Source organism: Plectrocnemia conspersa, unplaced genomic scaffold, assembly GCF_051122295.1.
Source record: "Plectrocnemia conspersa isolate PC_06_02 unplaced genomic scaffold, ASM5112229v1 ptg000006l, whole genome shotgun sequence".
In the NCBI taxonomy this organism is placed as follows: Eukaryota; Metazoa; Arthropoda; class Insecta; order Trichoptera; family Polycentropodidae; genus Plectrocnemia; species Plectrocnemia conspersa.
In genome coordinates this window covers 20,200,575-20,219,621 of record NW_028277170.1, presented here as the reverse complement: position 1 = coordinate 20,219,621, position 19,047 = coordinate 20,200,575, and the positions used below count along the sequence as shown (strand labels likewise).

At 28.6% G+C, this 19,047-nt stretch overlaps 2 protein-coding genes across 2 annotated transcripts in view; one reads left to right on the top strand and one right to left on the bottom strand.

The window, feature by feature from the left end:
- Positions 1–3,863: 3,863 nt before the first annotated feature.
- Positions 3,864–10,269, top strand: Phyhd1 (Phytanoyl-CoA dioxygenase domain containing 1). Its single transcript, XM_088188298.1, has 7 exons — positions 3,864–3,924; positions 4,113–4,165; positions 7,922–8,068; positions 8,665–8,754; positions 8,820–8,970; positions 9,040–9,285; positions 9,779–10,269. The coding sequence occupies exons 2-7, from the start codon at positions 4,145–4,147 to the stop codon at positions 9,967–9,969; spliced, it is 846 nt and encodes a 281-aa protein (XP_088044424.1). The 5' UTR covers positions 3,864–3,924; positions 4,113–4,144; the 3' UTR covers positions 9,970–10,269.
- A 4,088-nt stretch (positions 10,270–14,357) lies between these two features.
- LOC148234466 (uncharacterized) overlaps positions 14,358–19,047 on the bottom strand; it is a 97,541-nt gene continuing 92,851 nt past the window's right edge. The window contains exons 9-11 of the mRNA XM_088187439.1: positions 16,690–17,561; positions 14,660–14,822; positions 14,358–14,591 (exon numbers count right to left, since the gene is read on the bottom strand). Of these exons, the coding sequence (XP_088043565.1) occupies positions 14,507–14,591; positions 14,660–14,822; positions 16,690–17,561 (1,120 nt within the window). The 3' untranslated portion in view covers positions 14,358–14,506. The remainder of the gene's footprint in view (positions 14,592–14,659; positions 14,823–16,689; positions 17,562–19,047) is intronic.

Sequence of the window (19,047 nt, the reverse complement as noted above, 5' to 3'; positions counted from 1 at the left end):
CGCATATACAGATTTTTGCTTATTAACATACACAGAGTAGTTGGCAATATGCTTTGTCAGAGAAAAAGGTTTTCTGCTGCTACATGGTTTCTGGGATATCTTCTATCGGTTTAGTTAAAGACTATTTCAGGGTAGATCTGCGATTTTTTCCTGTGTTTTTCCATATATTCTAAAATATTTTATTTACTGTTTTAATCCCACTTTTACTGTTATGTTTAAATTGACCAATAAAACATATTAATTCATATTTAATTCGATGATAGGGTGCAGAAATGATTTGATACGTGCAGATGAAAAAATATTCCAAGAACATTTTAAAATTTATCGCATTCACTGTTTTGTCAATGAAGTGGATACCTTTCATTCCGGAATATAAGAAGCACCCCCAGATTATTTGTCTCTCTTTAAATTGTTTACTACGTTGCGAATTTTTTGCTTTGTAGGTCGAAAAAATTGGCCATAATCTTTCTGTAAGTGATGAAATTGACTATCAATTTTCTCATATACTTTATTTTTCAGACCATGATTCTTCTGGCTACCATTTACTTTGATTATGATTTTTTTGATTCGTTAAAGAAAGGATGATCTAATGCTCTTAAAAATTCGTTAAGTGCTGATCAAAGTATCATACAAAATAAAAAGAAATATTGAGCAGTAAAATTAAATTCATAATGAATATTAACTAAAAAATTCAATAATAAATTCCGAATCATCATGTGGTAAAAAAAATTCAAAATCATATTAATTTTTTTACTAATTTTTTTCTAGCTAATTGCGCCAACTATTTATATTTCCGACCCACCATTTTGTTTAATATTTGTCGCGGTCCATGGATAGACGTTCTTTAATCGTCAACGTAGTTAAAGTTAAATTATTGGAGAGACTTGCTTCTGGCTTGTTAGAGGTCTGAATTTTATGCATTTTTGTATGAAACAATGATTTTATATATGCATGTAGGTATAAATGTATTGGAAATTGAAATACCTGAGTCATCTTCTGGACACGTCACCCATCATCCTCATCCTGTTGCTAAGAAACTGAGAGAGTATCTGTGTCGCGTCGCTTGGCACTCCATCTGATGGCTTTTGGGGCTGTCTTCTGTTCTCCTCTGCCGCCGTCACATACGTAAATGAATATAATCTTATTTCGCTATTTTAATAATACTTGATTCTTATTAAATAAAAAATGTATACTTTTAATCAAAAAAAAATTCATTCGTTTGTTTGTGCAATATATATGATTATTTAACTAGACTCATTTATTCGTTTATATATGTTAGAACTTATATGGCCTTAATTAATTAAAAAAAAATCGTCGCTCTTACAATTCTTGATCGTCTGGTTAATGTAATGATTCGGGGGCTGAAACAAATTTTTTATTACTGCTTAATATATATCAATATACAATATCTCGGTACAATGATGAAAAAATCTATTAAAAGTGGAAATCTGAACATTTGTTAACATTTATTGGTAACAAAGTCCATTTAAATCGTTTTATTGATGTCCGTTCAAATATAATTATATAGCGTAAATAACAGTATATTTGTTTATAATAGTCAATGTATTGTTTAACATCATTTTACAAACAATTTTGATCATAAAATCAGCATTTCTAAAAATATTAAATTGGTTATTATTAAGTTCTTGTTATTCGTGGATTTATATATGTTTTAGTGCATTCATGGTTAAGAACCACACTTGACGATCGCATCGCGAACATGCCGCCCCCAAGCAAATGCCGCCCGGGGCAGCCCGCCCCCCATAGCTACGCCACTAATATACATCAAAATCCCAAAACGCATAGTTTTTTTTTTGGCTTGTTGATGTTTGATGGTTCTATAAAATAATATCATCAGCATCAATTCGTTATATTATATAGAAGATTGATTTCATTTTTCGTTCCATATGTGTGCTAATTCTGCTACGGCGTTAGCTGATAAACCAAGTCTTTTGTTGGAAATTTTATGACGTCAAAAGTTCGACGAATTCAATCTTCATATTGAGAGAGAAATATAAATAAACATATTTTTGATTTTTATAGAATACTTACTTGTATTCTATTTTCGGCGGTGATTTTCCGGCCATGATCACAAATTATTCGTAACTGAAATATAGAATACATGTAAGCAAAAATCGAATCCCGAGAAATTCACAACACAAATATATATATATATATATATATATATTTGTGTTGTGAATTTTTAACGGATTTATTCAACGCGTTTCTTAGCTTTTTGAGATGTGAAGACTTACGTATCGCGCTAAATTATATTAGCAAACATGTGATTTTCATAGGTTAAACAGTTCGTATCCTCACATCTGGAGATGTGAGATTTAAGTTAGCCAATTTATCAATAATTAAACGTGGAAAACATTTATCCTTTAATTACTATTATTTTTACCGTTTGAGTTTAGATCATTAGATCATCCATATAATGGCGTTACAATAAGTAAATAATTTCACAGTATTAGTCTTTGATATACTAAGAATATGCTATAAATAAAAATCTTATGTTATTAATTGACCCTTGATTATCGCAGCGCTTATCATTACAGTACACATATATTATATTATATAAACGTATTTAATTACGTAAAATACCAGAGTTTTTCAACCAATGTGCTACGAATAATTAGAAAGTGAGCAAGCAGATTGTATTGCAAAAATATTCAATATTTTTTTAAAACATCCTATGGTATAATGATAAAATATTACATATTTTTCTAAGTAATAAATAGAAAGATATGGATTACATAAATTTTTTTTCTATTTTTATTGTTTGGATTATACATATTTTATTTTTTTTAATACATATTAAGTCACAGTCAGTCGTGTTTTGCCCGATGATACCTGAGTACGTTTTATGTTATATCAGTGTTGCTGCACATCTGGACCACAGATTCCAATATATAAAAAAAATGGTTCACAAAATAGATTATGAGAAATGAGATACAAAATTGCATGTTATATGAATTTCTTAAAAAAATATTAGCAGCTACATTCACTAAAAATATTTGTTAAGTGGTAGAAGATTTATTGCATATCGAACAAAGCGATATCAAAAATAGCCAGTAAAGATATACGATGATGTCCTGGCTGCAGAAATGAAAGCAAATCCTACTGCCGAGAAACTAAACCAGTCCGATTCAATCATTTGATAACCGAAGATATGAAATGGGTGTTCTACGAAAAGAATTGTCGTAAAAGACATTGATTATCCTACTTTATGTATTAAAAATTATTTTGTGTGTATGATGTATACCTATTAAACTCTTATACATAGTCAGAAAAAAACAGTAGTTTTATTGGATCAGTGGTTTGCACGGAAAGTTGCAACAGAAGTCTTATAGTTCTACACTCGATAAATCCACCTCTCTCATCCACCTTATTCTCCAGATCTTGCTCCTTTGGACTAGAATTTATTTCGATCAATACAACACTCCATAGATGAAAATAAATTAAAATACAGACAATGTCCTAATTTTGTTCATCATCTACGATATTTTCGAGAGCCTCTAAAAAAATGGTACTAATACCTTATTGCACATTTTTTATATTTTAACGCAAAATTAAATATAAATTTATTGTTCTGTTTTTTTTTGCCAAAATGCTTTGTCAATACTTATTGTCAAAAATAAACTAAGCTTTCAACATCTCTAAAAAGGAATACATAAAAAAATATAAGTTTAATCATTTTTTTAAAACGTGTTATTAGATTAAAAATTTAATCTTTACTTTTTATTTGTAAGCATGACATATTTTTATTGATGGTACTAATTTTTTTGAACCATAAATTTTATTGGCACACGTTTATAAAAATGTTATCAACTTCTGCTCGTAGATGACGTAGACAAGTGGTGCACGAAAATCCCACCTCGTCAGTTTGGTTGCGAACGTAGTGGCAGCGACAGGTTATTCCATGTAAGCTCCTATACTAACTTTTCAATTAACAATATGGATTGATTAATTAAAATTAATATTGATAAATTAAATAAATACATATTATAAATTTAAAAATAAAAAATACATTTGTTTTTATAAAAAAAAATTTTTATATATTTATTTTAAAATCATATAAAATAACACTCATTTATTTATTTATCTTCCAGAGAGTTCTGTGGGATAATTCACCGTGGCGACTATGAGGCAGCTCAGACCTTTGGTAATGTTATCTTTTTTAATTATTTTTTTTGTACTATGATGTATTTATTATAAAACATATGTTAGCAGCGAGACTTTATTCAATCATTTTTATTGATGAAGAATATGCGAATAACACCCACCAGTTACTAGCGGCAACAAGATACAATCAAGTAATTGAAGCAGCTGTATCACAACTATTGTAGATAAATGTTATATTATCAAAGTTAAATAGTGAGGCCATTTTCGGTCAAATGTCACAGTCAAAATTACTGTCGATTGACACTAATGTCTCAGCCATGATTTTAATTGCTTTATAATGTACTTGTTGCTTGCTCTATTCTTGCTGTAAACACTCAAAAATTTGTATTAGATTATATTTAGAAATGTTTTAGCTTTGTTAATTTTGGCTGGCAATCTTAGATTCAATATTAAAATTGACATAGAATTTAAAATCATAGTTCTAAATCTGCTTGTGTTACGCCGCGTATTATACATACATACAAAAATTGTTTACCAACACCTGAATGATCAAATTTGGCAAGCGTCTTTATACCACATACGTTGATCTGCAACGCACCTATATTAGTAACGAAACGCCTCCACATTCATGACTAGAAGTTGAAAAATAGCTATTCTGGCCACTAACCAGAAAGCGGGTCATAAATTTAATTGATTTTCTGTACACAGCAAACAATATATAGAAGATAAGAAATGCCTTCTAGAAAAACGCTAAAACATCATCCACACAGCGACGATCATCAAAATACAAATCTTATCATTTTAATTACACATATTCGTACTTGGATATTTAATCGTAATTTATAAGTAAATCTATTGTTTAAAGTAATTATTGTAAAATTGCATCGTTTTTATTATTTAGTTCAAAGGTTCAAATTATAGGTCAATAATATGTCATTGTTTTATTTTATTATTTTTACTTTATCTATTGATCGAGCGCAGTTCTTTGACCGCCAATAGCACCTTTCCATTAGTTTTATAGCAAGTGTATTAAATGTATCTATAGAATTGAATTGCGCTTTTTATTTTGTCAATGCCATCAGATCAGATATAAGAAAAAATAGTTATCTTTGCTGCGAGATATTTTATTATATATTACATTGCAACATAATGTTATAAATATATTTGCATTAATTCACGCATTTATTATAAAAAATAAAATAAATTGCGTCCTTTGTGAAAATCCAATATGGCGACCATATTCCATTTTCTTTGTTCATTAAGTGGTATATATTGGTATGTTATGAATTAATTCCAACCAATTCCGACTACAAATCAGTCGGAATACTCTGCATACGTTTATTTATACTTATGATATATATATAAAATACACGTAACTGATTTATAACCATTTTCATATTAATATAAAACAACACGTTTGTGTTTATAATTTAAGGTCAGTCAAAATTGATAAACTTGCTATTTGTAACACAGTAAAGTTAGGACAAAGTTATTTTGTAGGGCTTTTTCTTAATTTATTACACTATATTTATAAAACGGAATCGACTTTTCCATCAATAAAAACAACATATTTTTTTTCACGCCTCAAAAACATTATTAGCTAAAAATAATTTGGTTGCGCAATAAAAAAAATGAGGCAGCTCTATTGTGCTATATTTATTTTAAACAACTTATTCTTATCCAAACATATTTTATAAATAGTGGTATCTGAAACTGTATTTAGCATAAATAGTAACTATTATATTAACTATGCATTAAATTACAATCGCTGATTTCATAGTATATAATTTTGCATGTAACTAAAGTTTATTAAATAATTTTATAAATGCTATTTTTTATTTTGATAACGTTTAGAGAGAAAAGCGTAGGTAACTAAAAAATCATTAAGAACAAGATTATTTTATTTATAATAATAAAAAATATGGATTTTATTGTAAGGCAACAATTTATTTCATGTATATATCAATATTTGTTGTTGCAAGTCGAACTATAAGTGTAAAATATATAATACAGTTTCTATATTATATATGAGGGTATACAAATAAAGTATATTTAACTTACATATATCCGCATCGTGTGTTTTAGAGTAGGGGCGTAAACTTGCCATCTCTTTCTCAATTATGAATAATGATAAAATGGATAGCTCTCGAGCTGACTGTGTTAACGCAAATATAGTATAGTACCGTCAATTAATCAATCAATAGCGATACAATTGTAAAAACCACCATTTTGTTGTTTCGTGTAATGAACGAAATTTTTCTGAATAATTATAGTTTTAATAAAAAAAAACATTTGCCTTGGATCATAAATGTCTGTACCTTCTTCTGTCCAAAGCCACAGAAAAATAGCAGCAATTATTGATTATATTCTCTAATTTATTAATGATATGTATATTGATTTATTCTACACGTCATCTTACATTCTGATGATAAATTAAAACTGTTTTTTTAACCATTTCCTCGACAACAAAGACTTGTATCATTATTATAGCACATTTTTATTAATTCTACACCAAAAAACGGCTTTTTTGATTTTGCCCAATTCTAAACAAACCTTATGAGATACAAAGCCAATCACTGATATTTGATTACAATGTTAAAAAAATAGTATGATAATTCCGCTGTAATTTTCACTTGCTTACTTGTGCTATTCTCGTCTTTTTTTCATGCATTGATACGTAATGGCGTTTTAAGTTGTATTTTTTAAACACATCCATAGAATCTAAACATTCCTCTTGAATATTAAATAAGAAATCGATCTGCCACTGTTCTAGAAAATTTCTTATATTAGTCGCACTTATATTTAGCAAATATTTAAAATTTTCATTAGTGTTTGTTCGAGCAACAAAAACATATGCAGGAACATAATTTCAGCTCGTTTTTTTAATATTTTCAATTCATTAGTATTCATGGTATTTTATTAAATTACATAGATTTATCTGGGCAAATTTAAAATCCGCGTAAAAAGCAATAAAATCGTGCCGTCACCGTCGCAGTGGAAACACTCGGTTCATATTAGGAATTTTTATAACAAAATTACGACTTATAGTAAGTCAGCATTGAATGAAGCATATCTAAACTAAATTTTTATAGGATAGCGCAAAAAACAATTATCCCTTCCCAGAAGGCAAAAAGCAAAAAAAAAATCAGGGGGGGGGGCAAGAGTTTTTAATATTTTCATTTCAATAAGACTTTATTTAATGAAATTCATTTTTCTGGACAAATTCAAGGGGGGGGGCAAATGCTCCCCCCCCCCCCAAATGATGTCCTTGGAAGAAACCGTAATATTGACAGCGCAGTGCGATAATGTTAAAATGTCAACTGAATAACTTGAATTTTATTTTTTTTTAAATCGCGGGCCGCCAGTTGGACATCGCTGCATTATACTATTCGTCAGAATGACCCAAAGCGAAACAACCCAGAAAAAAATAGCCAACATTTAAAACACATCATAGTATCGTCAGCACATAAATGCATCTCAAACTTTATCAAAGTTTGTCTTTTAGGTAGTTTCCTAAACGTATGGGATTTACTAGAATTAATTTACCAGTTTTTTGGGCACATATCAATTCTAAACAACATGTCCTTTTGGTGAAGTGACATCGACCAAAAATAGAATCCGCCTCAACTGGTATGTGTCATTCATGTGTCTCCCACGAGGAATTTTGATCATAAGTCGCGCCAGCTGTTTCCACTATTTTGGATCAATGATTCACACGTGTTCGTTCTAAAAATGCATGTTGAGTTTTTACACCATCTTTAGAATTTTTTTAACCCATTCACCTGAATTTGAGCAGATGGAGAGGGACGGAGTGGTGGTGCTGGAGCAATTCCTGACGCATCGCGAAGTGGACGAGTTGAGGATGGCTGGAGATAAATTGGAACGAGATATGCCTGAAAACATCCAGAGCATATTCTCGACGGATGCCGACGGAGACTGTCAGGTTAGATATAAATATTTTTTCTTTATATTCACACATAAATAAAAGGACGGAATAGCGCAGTCCGTAACGTCTCAGATTAATAACTCTGAGGATATGGGTTCGAGCCCCGGCAACATGCGCTATTATTAATAGCTGCAGTGACATCTATTGATTATAAATTATATTACACATAATAATTTATAAAATGCATTGAGCTTATGCCTGTAGATTATAAATATAAATAAATAAATAAATTATCCTATCCAACGACAGCAAGAAATAAAAATAATATAGTATAGTTCTTCGGTTCCTAAGGTACACAATTAAGCATCAGCAATACAATGGAATTGCTGCTATTCGATAAACCTTTAAGGGATTATATGTCAATGGGGATGACTATATGTTCATCATGATCCTGAAGTACAACTTATAAACTGTTGCAATTCAATTTAACATTGGAGAAAAGAATATGTTTTATTTATGGTTCTGTAATGTAAGAGTTGATATTATGTTTTATTTTTAATTTATCAGTTAGTGTTTATTTAATTGAAATAAGTTGTATAAGTTGCATGATATTTTAGTGCATTTTTAATAATGATAATATTTTAATATTTCAGCATGAAGATAAGTACTTTATCGAGAGCAATGATAAAGTAAGATATTTCCTGGAAAAGAATGGCATTCCGGGGCAGCGTAAACTCAATAAGGTATCCTATTTTTTATACATATTTGCAAAACATTCTTATATCAACAATTTGTATTAATATTTTAGGTGGGACATGCCTTGCATTGGCACGTACCGTTGTTCAAATATTACACCTACACCTTAAGAGTGAAGCAGGTTGTTCATGCTCTGAATTTGCGTGAGCCTACTGTTGCTCAGAGCATGTACATTTACAAAAGTGCACATGTTGGAACAGCAGGTTTGATTTAGTCGAATAATTATCATGTATTTATATTAAACATTGGTAAAACATACAAAAAAATTACAGTTAACCCTCACCAAGATGGTACGTACCTATACACGGAGCCCGAGAGTCTATATGGTTTTTGGATTGCGTTGGAGGATACCACCGTCGAGAATGGATGCCTGTGGGTAGCGAAGGGTTCTCATCGTTCGGGAGTGCATAGGAGGCTGATAAGAAATCCCGACAAAACGTCGAAGAATCTGTTGATATACGACAGGCCCGAATGCACGTACCAGACGTCGATCTTTGAGCCGTTGCCAGTAAAGAAAGGTATTTGTTATACCAGGGATATTCGAATAGTATGGATACAAAGATTTTGTAATTGCCTTGTAATAGCTTTAGAACACCTTTTAATCTATTTTTCAACATAGTGACCATGGACGATGCATTAGGTGAGCTTGAGAACGAGGTTTTTAATACCAAAGTTCTAGATATTTCATTGCATTGTTAATAAAGCTCCTTAATGATACGGCCGTTTTAGTAAAGACAGTGTTGTGATCAAGTAAAACAATCGCATCCATTTCTATTAGTCTTGTATCTTTACTTTCGTTAATAAAAGATTAAATAATATGCACTAGCTACCGGTAGATTGCGATGTCTTTATTTTTTCTAAAGCATTTACTAATGAATGAGTTATAAGCAATTGTTTTGCGAACTGATGCGAAAAATTTGTATTGAAAAACTGTCTTAAGTTAATTGCAGCTCTCTTTTGATTGTATTATTTTTTAACTTTATGTGTTTCTAAATGTTAAATTTTCTACAGGCGACTGCGTTCTTCTGCATGGAAGTATTGTCCATAAGAGCAATGCTAATACATCTGACGTAGACCGTCCAGCATACACCTTCCATGTCGTTGAAAGGGGTGTGGGTTATAGTCCCAGCAATTGGATTCAAGAAGGACCTGAAGCTCCATTTGTCAACATATATAGTACTGAGCCATTCAGCTTAGTATGAGAAAATGAGCCATATTTGATGATACTTCTTATAATTTACTTTATTTCTACTTACTTACTTATATATAATTTATATTTTGCTAAGTAATTTTTTACTTTTATTCAAATCTTTTTATCTTCAGTTAAATAATTTAATTAGATTTTTTTATATTTAAAATTTAAATATTTACCTTAAATTTAAAACTTTTCATTTAAACTCATTGGAAAATTTTCATTTAAGCAATTTTAATTTGAACATTACTTTTATACTTGGTATTAAAATCTATAGTTTAAAATAAACTTTTTCTTACTAATTAAACTATTTAATATGAACATTTTATAATTTGTATTTTTTTATAATTATAATTAAAATATTTAATTTAGATATTTTATACTTATGAAATATTTTTTTATAAAAAAGTTCAATTTATATACTTTTTATTAAAATATTTAATTTGAACATTTCTTACTTATTAAAATATTTTGTACATTTCTTTAACACCTATATTTTAAATATGAACATTTTTTTAGTTACAATTAAAACATTTCATTTAATTACTTTTTACATTTAATTACAAGATTTTTTGCAAATTGGAATTCGAACGTGTTTTACTTTTAATTAAAATATTTGGTTCCAATATTTTTTTATCTTAAATTAAAATATTTGTTTTATATAAAAAATAGACCCATGTGACTTTGTAATGTTATTTTACAATTACATTTTTTTTTTAAAAATGACTTTTATTTGGTATGTATTATATGCATTTATCATGCGTGTAACAAGCGGTAGGCAATAACAGCTCCGTCATTGATTTTATTGTTTTCAATTTGAAGCAATTATATTCTAGACAATTGTAGGGGCTCTCAATGATTAATTTATAGATGAAACATCATATAACTTTTAACAACGAAATATAAATATTGAAGAGGGAAATAGTACTGTCGAATAAGTAATTAACTCTAAGCAACATGAGAGTAATCTGCCATACAAAAGAATAGGGCAGAAAAGTATATAAAAATCATGCATGACACTTAGTATTGAACAATAATCACAAATTCTTAAAAGCTATTATTAAGCACACATTACCACAGCTATTTAAGCAAACCCGTGCCTAAAGTAAAGACACTTGAGACCTAAAACAATACATTTGATCTCAAATCGAATTCCTTTCTTATTCATCGCGATTGATTCTCAATTATCTTCGACACCAATTCTTCAAAGCTTATCAGTAGTGGAACATTAGGAGATCATTGAAAGAAGAACCTGAACGAACGAACGACTGCTACTCGGCACAACAGCGAAGACTCGATCTTAAGATCCAACACAATTACCTTATAAAATCATATTCGCAGCTCTCAGTTTTATATACACCTAAGTAGTATATATTTTTTGTACATGTTTAGCTCATGAGAACAATTATTGATGTACCTATGTATAATATAGATCGGTGGACAGTTCTTTAGAAAATTTAAGTCAATATAAATACATTGTTATAAAATTTAAAGTATAGACTTTAATCAGTCATAAAAATCTGAGCCGATCAATTAAAACGTATTCAAAATACAAATAGAGCAGTGGTGCGCAAACTAATTTATTTCCGACCTCTCCACTTTATTAGAAGATCCCCAGAAACCATGGATCGTTAATGTAGTTGAAATAAAATTCTTTGTGAGATTTGCGCTTAAAAGGCTTTAAGAAACTCTTAAAACAGTTTTTTTATTGTAATGAAATTATTGAACTCGTATAACACAAGAAGAAAAATGAAAAGCGGGTTCATCAACAACAAATAACTTAACGCTGTCGAGTATACAAAATTGCAACGTCTAAGGTGGGTTGAGTTTTAATCTTAAGGTAAAAGGAATGGAGATGGATCACGTCTGCATTAGCTAAATGTAATACAAAGAGATCTCCGAACACTCAGTATCAACTTTTGGTGCTGCGTGACCAAAAATAATGTCAAAAATATTATTTTTATGAGGCACATAGATTTCAAAGAGGATCAAAAAAATATTAATAGGACGAACCTCATTGAAATTAAAATAAAAAGAGCAGCCTTGTAAATGAGCGTAAAAATAAATAATCAAAACAAATTAACAAAAAGAGAAACCTCGGAAATATTATGTATTCGTTTAGTCGTATTTGTTTGTCGCCATTTTGTTCGGTCGGTGATGCTCAATCGGTAGCATCTAATTTTTATGGCTACAAGGACTGATACTTCATTTTATAATGATCATGTCAACAAATTTATTATTCTTTACCAGAAATCAATAATTATAATCATCTACATAAATTTTACATAATGTCAGAGAGAACAGCAAGATTAACGGTATAACCCACTTTACATTTTCAAATTTAGAACATAGTTAATTTGTTATAATCCACTTTTTTTCTTTCCACTGAGAGATCCATTAATCTTTTCACAAAATTAGCACGACTGAGCCGTCTTGCATCAGATTCAGATTCTTTTAATAATGCCCAGAACCTATGTCTATGCAAACAGCTCATACGAATATAAAGATATAGTATTTATAAACCAACGTGATTCTTAATTATTGTGCAATAAAAATATCGATATAGAAATCTTATTGTAACAGGCATGTCCCAAAAAATAACTTTGTGACATTATTGACGTTCGTTGATTAGACAAATTCCTAAGATTCTACTTTTAAAACTCTTATGTTCCAACATTTCAGATATATTTATTTATTTTTAAATAATAGTTTTTAATGTCATAGTTTTTTATTTGTCTTAAATACTAAAACCATTGATAAATGGGCTATATAAACTAAGATGCACTTAGATATAATCTTCTAAAATATTATTTTCCTTGCTTAAAACCATCGGTTATAAAAAAAAAAAATCTACTAAGAAATGGTTTGAAAATTGGATAACGTCTAAAAACATTTATTCTTCTGTTTGCTGTCAATTGTTATAATACCTTTTCTATAGTAATATGGCCTACTATTTATACGTATGTCTTATATTTAATAAGATGCCATGTTTTAAACATAAAATATTTATTAATTATTAGGAATAATATTGATTAAATATATATGTATAGCAGATGGTCGAAAAAAATAACTCAATTTTACAATTTCTTATAACACATAATTTTACAATTAATAAGTTTTGCAAAAAATACAGTGTAATTCCAGTAGATATTTAATTCTATATTAAATAAAATAAAATTTGTAAGCTTTTTTCCTACAATGCTGGTTGTGATTTAGTGAGATTACCTTATATATTGCTATGTATCAAAAAGTTACTAAACATTTATAATTTTTAATCGATTTATGATTTTTACTACAAATCGTTTCTTTTAAAAGTTACAGACAGAATTTATTTCTATTGTAGAGACTCTTATATCAAAAATTTTACCCGTCCAAAAATTACACTATTAGAACCTTAAGTCGATAATTTATCAATAAATTACTTAAGTGTATATACTATATGGTAAAATATTAATAGTTAAATTTTAAAATATATTTGATAATTTAGTATAATATTGTTAATAATGTAATAAAGATTTATTTTTAAATAAAATAACTCATTCAACAGTTATTTATTTATTTGTGAATTGAGCCCTTTCTGTTAAAATAATAAAACATACTTTATAGTTAGAATAATATAATAATAAACACAATGGTTGATTAATATGTTTATTTATTTTTAGACATATAAAAATAATGGTTTACTACAAGATATATGTATGTATGTATTATATATTTTTCATCTTAAATATTAATGAAACGCAAAAAAACAACATTTAATTTGGTATATTTTTCTTCTATATGATGATAATATATAACTAAATTATTGTGTATAGTATTGAAATGATTTCGTAGTATTTTTATAAATATTTTTGTATTCATTCAAGACAACACAATAATAATATAATTTCTTAGAGTAAATGAATCGTAATAGTTTCATATAATAGGCCTATAATTGTTATATATGTATATACGTATATATGCGTACATTAATTAAATAAGCTAAATAATATTTTCGTTGTTCTACAACACTATAATAACGAAGGTTTTTAATTGTGCGCAAATTAAAAAAATAAAAAAATGTATATCAATAAAATTTAAGAAAGCATACTCTAATTTGATGCATGAACGATACTAATAATAATAGTATGTACTTATTCTTCAACATACAAATTTTAACGACACACATTTAGGCATTTTTTATATCATATAGTACACAAATGCTGAGCTTTACATATGGGGTAGTTAGGCAACGTCTGTGGTGCTTTAATAATTGTTGACAATTCTTAGCACAGCTCAACATATGTGGGTATAATACATTTCTACTAATATTAACATTAATTGGATGGCTTGTAATCAGACATAAGTTTAATGTATTTTTTTAATAATTAATTTACGCTCATTTCCTTAAATTCGGGATTACTAACAATCAGGAATTCCTATAAATATATAGATATATATATATATATATAAACATAATATATATTTAATATAACATGTATTATATTCTCTAAATTGTATAACATAGTATAATAAAAAAAAATAAACATAAAGAATATTTAAACATTTTAAATATCCTGAGTGTGAGATCTTTTCAATTCGTTTTCCACACCATTCTCGGGATAGTACATGTGATCTTCAATTTTCACTAATCTGAAATTTAAAAACAGCTGTTGTGTTATGCAATATGCATGGAAAAATATTTTTAAAAAGCGATTTACCCCGTCAGGTTTTGATTGTTGACTTTTCGAGATGATTTTCCACAAAAACTTTGGTTCAATTGAGCTTTGAAGAGCAAAGTCAATCCCAAAATAATAATGGGAAGACTTAGCATGGAACATATCAGCTCTCCACTCATAGTAGGCTCCACAATCAAGTTTCCATCTAAAAATATACATGCACATATACTATATTATAGAGCAATATTTGTTCACAAATATGTTTTTTTATCGTTTAATAATATATAAAAAATAATAATGAATTGTTTAAAGACTTAGTTGCAAAGAGTATGGATTACTCGTGTAATAAGTATTTAATGTAATGGTTCAAAAACAAAGCAGTCTGTACCTATTATTGCTGTTTCAGATAAATATTAATTTATATGTTAATATCTTTACATTTATATGTTCTCTAGTACTGTTCTAGACTGGTTATGATCGATTTTTATTTTGTGGGAGGTTCACTTACCTGCACGGTCAACACCATTCAAATTTAAGAATAGGAAATAACAACTCATTTTGACAAAAGGTCTTATTAACAATAAAAGAATACTCAATACTTTTTATCGTAGATTTAACACCATCCCTGTTAAAACATACGCCTGAAAAAATGTAAGAAAACATTTTTTTGCTCAATCTATTCAAACCTTTTGCATTAACGATTTAGAAAATTAATTTACAGTTTTACTTTAAAGCGTTAACAAGTATGTATTGTTTTAAAATGTAAGTTTTATAACACATTTTGTTTCGGCATCTTCAAACAAGAAATTGAAATGCAAGTATTTGCAAAAAATCCACAAAGTATAATCGGGGGACGGTTGTACAAAAAAAAAACGATATTTAAAACTATTGTTATTATTCACCGTCAGTGATTTATGATCGCTTGATGGTTAGCACCGTAGTAGTATTTCAATGCAATTTTGATACTAATTACACAAAAAAAATATTTGAGTAGGTAATTATTATTTATTATCGGTTCAAATTCTGCATGTACAATTAGGTGATTCATAAATAGAAAAATAGAAAATTTTCATTAAAATTGTTATGATGCTTCCAAGTTTATAATCCGCGCGAGCTAACAATGGTCAGCACTTCACAAAGTTTCTATTAATTTTTTGACACATAGTAGAAACACATTTATGCTGTCAACAATATAGCGGGACGGGTGAGCCATCTCATGTGTTTTTACGATAAGCAAATTCATATATTTAAATTGACAAAAGGCAAAACAAGAGTGGTTCTGAAATATTTATTTGCCACCATGACAAAATTTAATCTTGAGTGTGGACTTTTAAATTTATATATTTTGATTACAAATAAGTCTCTCTTATATACATATAATATTTATATTAGTATATCTGTTATTCTACGACTATTTTAAAAATGATAAATTTATTATCCATTATAGTTTTGTAGCAAACAATAAATATAATCGCCTTTGTAATTAATTTAAAGCTTAGGAACCCCGCCACTTTTTCTTATTTATATTTTTATTGAACCAGTGCTTTTTGTTTCGCAAACGTAATTCTTAATTTATCTGTATTATGCAAATAAAATTAATATAAATCGAGAAATAAGTATGTATAATTATATTAAAAACTATAGCTGACACAGATCAGGACAATGAAGAAATGTTAGCTGACGCTTTTTTTGTATCGCCCGAACTTACTAAAAATTTGAAACATTCTGAAACTGAAAACGAAGTAAATATATCAATAAGAAAAATAAAAGCATCCGCGATAGATGTGAATCTAATTCACAAAATAAGCTCACGGGAAATTAAAAAATGTATTAAAAGCTTGTAAAATAAAAAATGTCCTGGAATTGAAATATGGGAAAAAATATTTTTATGCGTTTAAAAGAATTTTTGGGGAATAAAAATATCAACCAACAGTTTTTTTTATACGAAATAAATTCGACAACACATTATATATATAATTTTTTGCTTATTTTTAAGTAAAAATTATAGATTTCACTTTAGATGTAAAATTTTTAATTTCAATATTCAATCACCAAGGATATATTTTTCTCACCTGAGTTTTGGGTAAATATGGCCCACCACATTCCAGCCATAGGCAACGCAGGTGTCATCATAGCAACGGTGAACACTGAAGATTGGCACAGCTTCAGGAATCTTATCGAACTGATCGAGAAGCTGGTATAACTTAACACCACAACCCATCCATAAGCTGCTGTGTTACGACATTCGTTCTTGTCAAGTTTAGTTATGGCATAAACAAAGTTTCCATCAACTCCGTCGATCTTGCTGCTGTTAGTATTGTTGGAACTGTTCGAACTCCTTGTGAAATAACTTTCATCGTCAAACCTCTTGTGCCTCCTATGAGTCTTCTTCATCTTTTTACTCTTTACCTTAGCGTTCTTCTTGTCAATCTTAATATACTTTTTCACCTGATCCAGCTTTGCTATGGGAGGCTCTTCTTCGTCAGACTCGCTTACTTTAATATTCTGACCACCCCTCCTATAATAATGTTCCACGTCAGACCCATGCATATCTAAATTCGCTGACAACTGATGCCCGAAAATATTCGCATCCGTCTTATTCAAAATAATGTGCCCTAGCAATAAAGGTTTTATTTTGTTCATGATAACATGGTCTTTCAATATTGACATAGTCGGTGTTATTATTTTGTATCCAGATGCCAATGATTCGACAGCATTTCTCTTTTCTCTAATTTTCGAGGGATAGTCTGGCGTTGTTGTGGTATTCGCTAAGATCGAATGCAAAGTTTCATTATTTAGTTTTTCTACTTTTGCGTTGCGGTTCCGGTTGCGTTTCGACTTCAAGTCTGCTCTTACTTGATCTTCTTTCGCTTGCTTGAAAGCTTTGCGACCTTCGTGCAATTTACTGTACTGAATGTCTAATTCCAGCAACTTTTCAGAGATCCTGAAAATAAAAAAAATCAATTGTAACTCGACAAGAAGCAATTAAAAGTTGACCAGCACGCAAACGAGTTCGACTCTTGGGTTTTTAAGGGTTAAAGTTTACAACGTTCATAGATATCTAAGGACAACAGGAAAAGTATAACCCCTTTGAAATTAAAAGTTTAGGGTAGTTAAATAATTCAAACAACGTATACAATTATATCAAATCTGAACTCATAAATTATTAACTTTTTTGTAAATATTTTTTTAAAATTAAATTAGTTTGTTATGTCATAATTATGTATCGATTGAAGGAGATGAAGATAATGATATAAGTTAAAATTATTATTTGTAAAGAAAATTACACATTATCAATAAATAAGGTGGGAACTTTGCAGAGATGAAATATTTAATCAATCATGTAAAAGATTATTTTAAATCTCTTGATCCATAAAAAAATGAGATAAAACCATAAGAATCACATAAACCCTTTGGAGTCCTTTGTCCACACGTATTGGATATCTGTTTTTTACTGGCAGCTCGTATGTCCATAACATCTGGATTTTTTTATATATACATATATAATATAATAAAATAATAAATTAATAAAATTCTTGAATAATTTTAAATTAAATTCCATTTCAATAAAAAAATATGTATATATTATAAAAAAATGTCTACCAAGGGTTAAGATAGATAAGCTATAAACATCGCGATTGTACTAATTGTGTTAAAAATACATTACTGTTTCGACATTTACTGGTCGTCACATCGTCTTCTCGACGCCTCATTGTCTGATCATTATCAAAACCTGTATTCTAAGCTCACTAAAATGTCGCACCATGTACTAAAAAATTAACTCAAGAGACAAACTATTTCTTTAGACGCGAAGATTATAATTTTAGATAAAAATATCATCAATGGAAGTATCACGGAATGAACAAATCTACTTTAGGAACAATAAAAATACTATAAATATGTGTAAGCCATAATATCATATTTAAAATCATAGAAAAAGCTCATAAAATATCATACTTTTCGTTAGTAATCAATAAATATTACGTATTTTTCCAAAAGGATTTTTAATGGTATTTTATATTACTTTCATCCTAAATTATAGACATTTAACTGCTTTGATTATTATTACTTATTTTTTGTATTAGTTAATACTTTTCAATCATTAAATTTCGTTTTTTTATGTTTTTGTTAATTCAGGGGCTTTCAATATTTTTTTATGAAATTATTATAAAATATTTTTATTATTATTTTTAAAAATCATTCACATTAAATCAAGATATAAAAATATTATTTTTTCAGTTATATATGTAAATATATAACTATTTGGGGTACTTTAAGACAGTAAAAGTTCGACCGCCGTACATGTACGGCAGTACATGTACGCTGCGGACAATATTTCGATACAGTCAAAGAGGAACTTGGATTTACTGATGCGAAAGGAGCGATACATTTTTTTTAATTTAAAGAGATAATTGAAAAAAAAATCATAG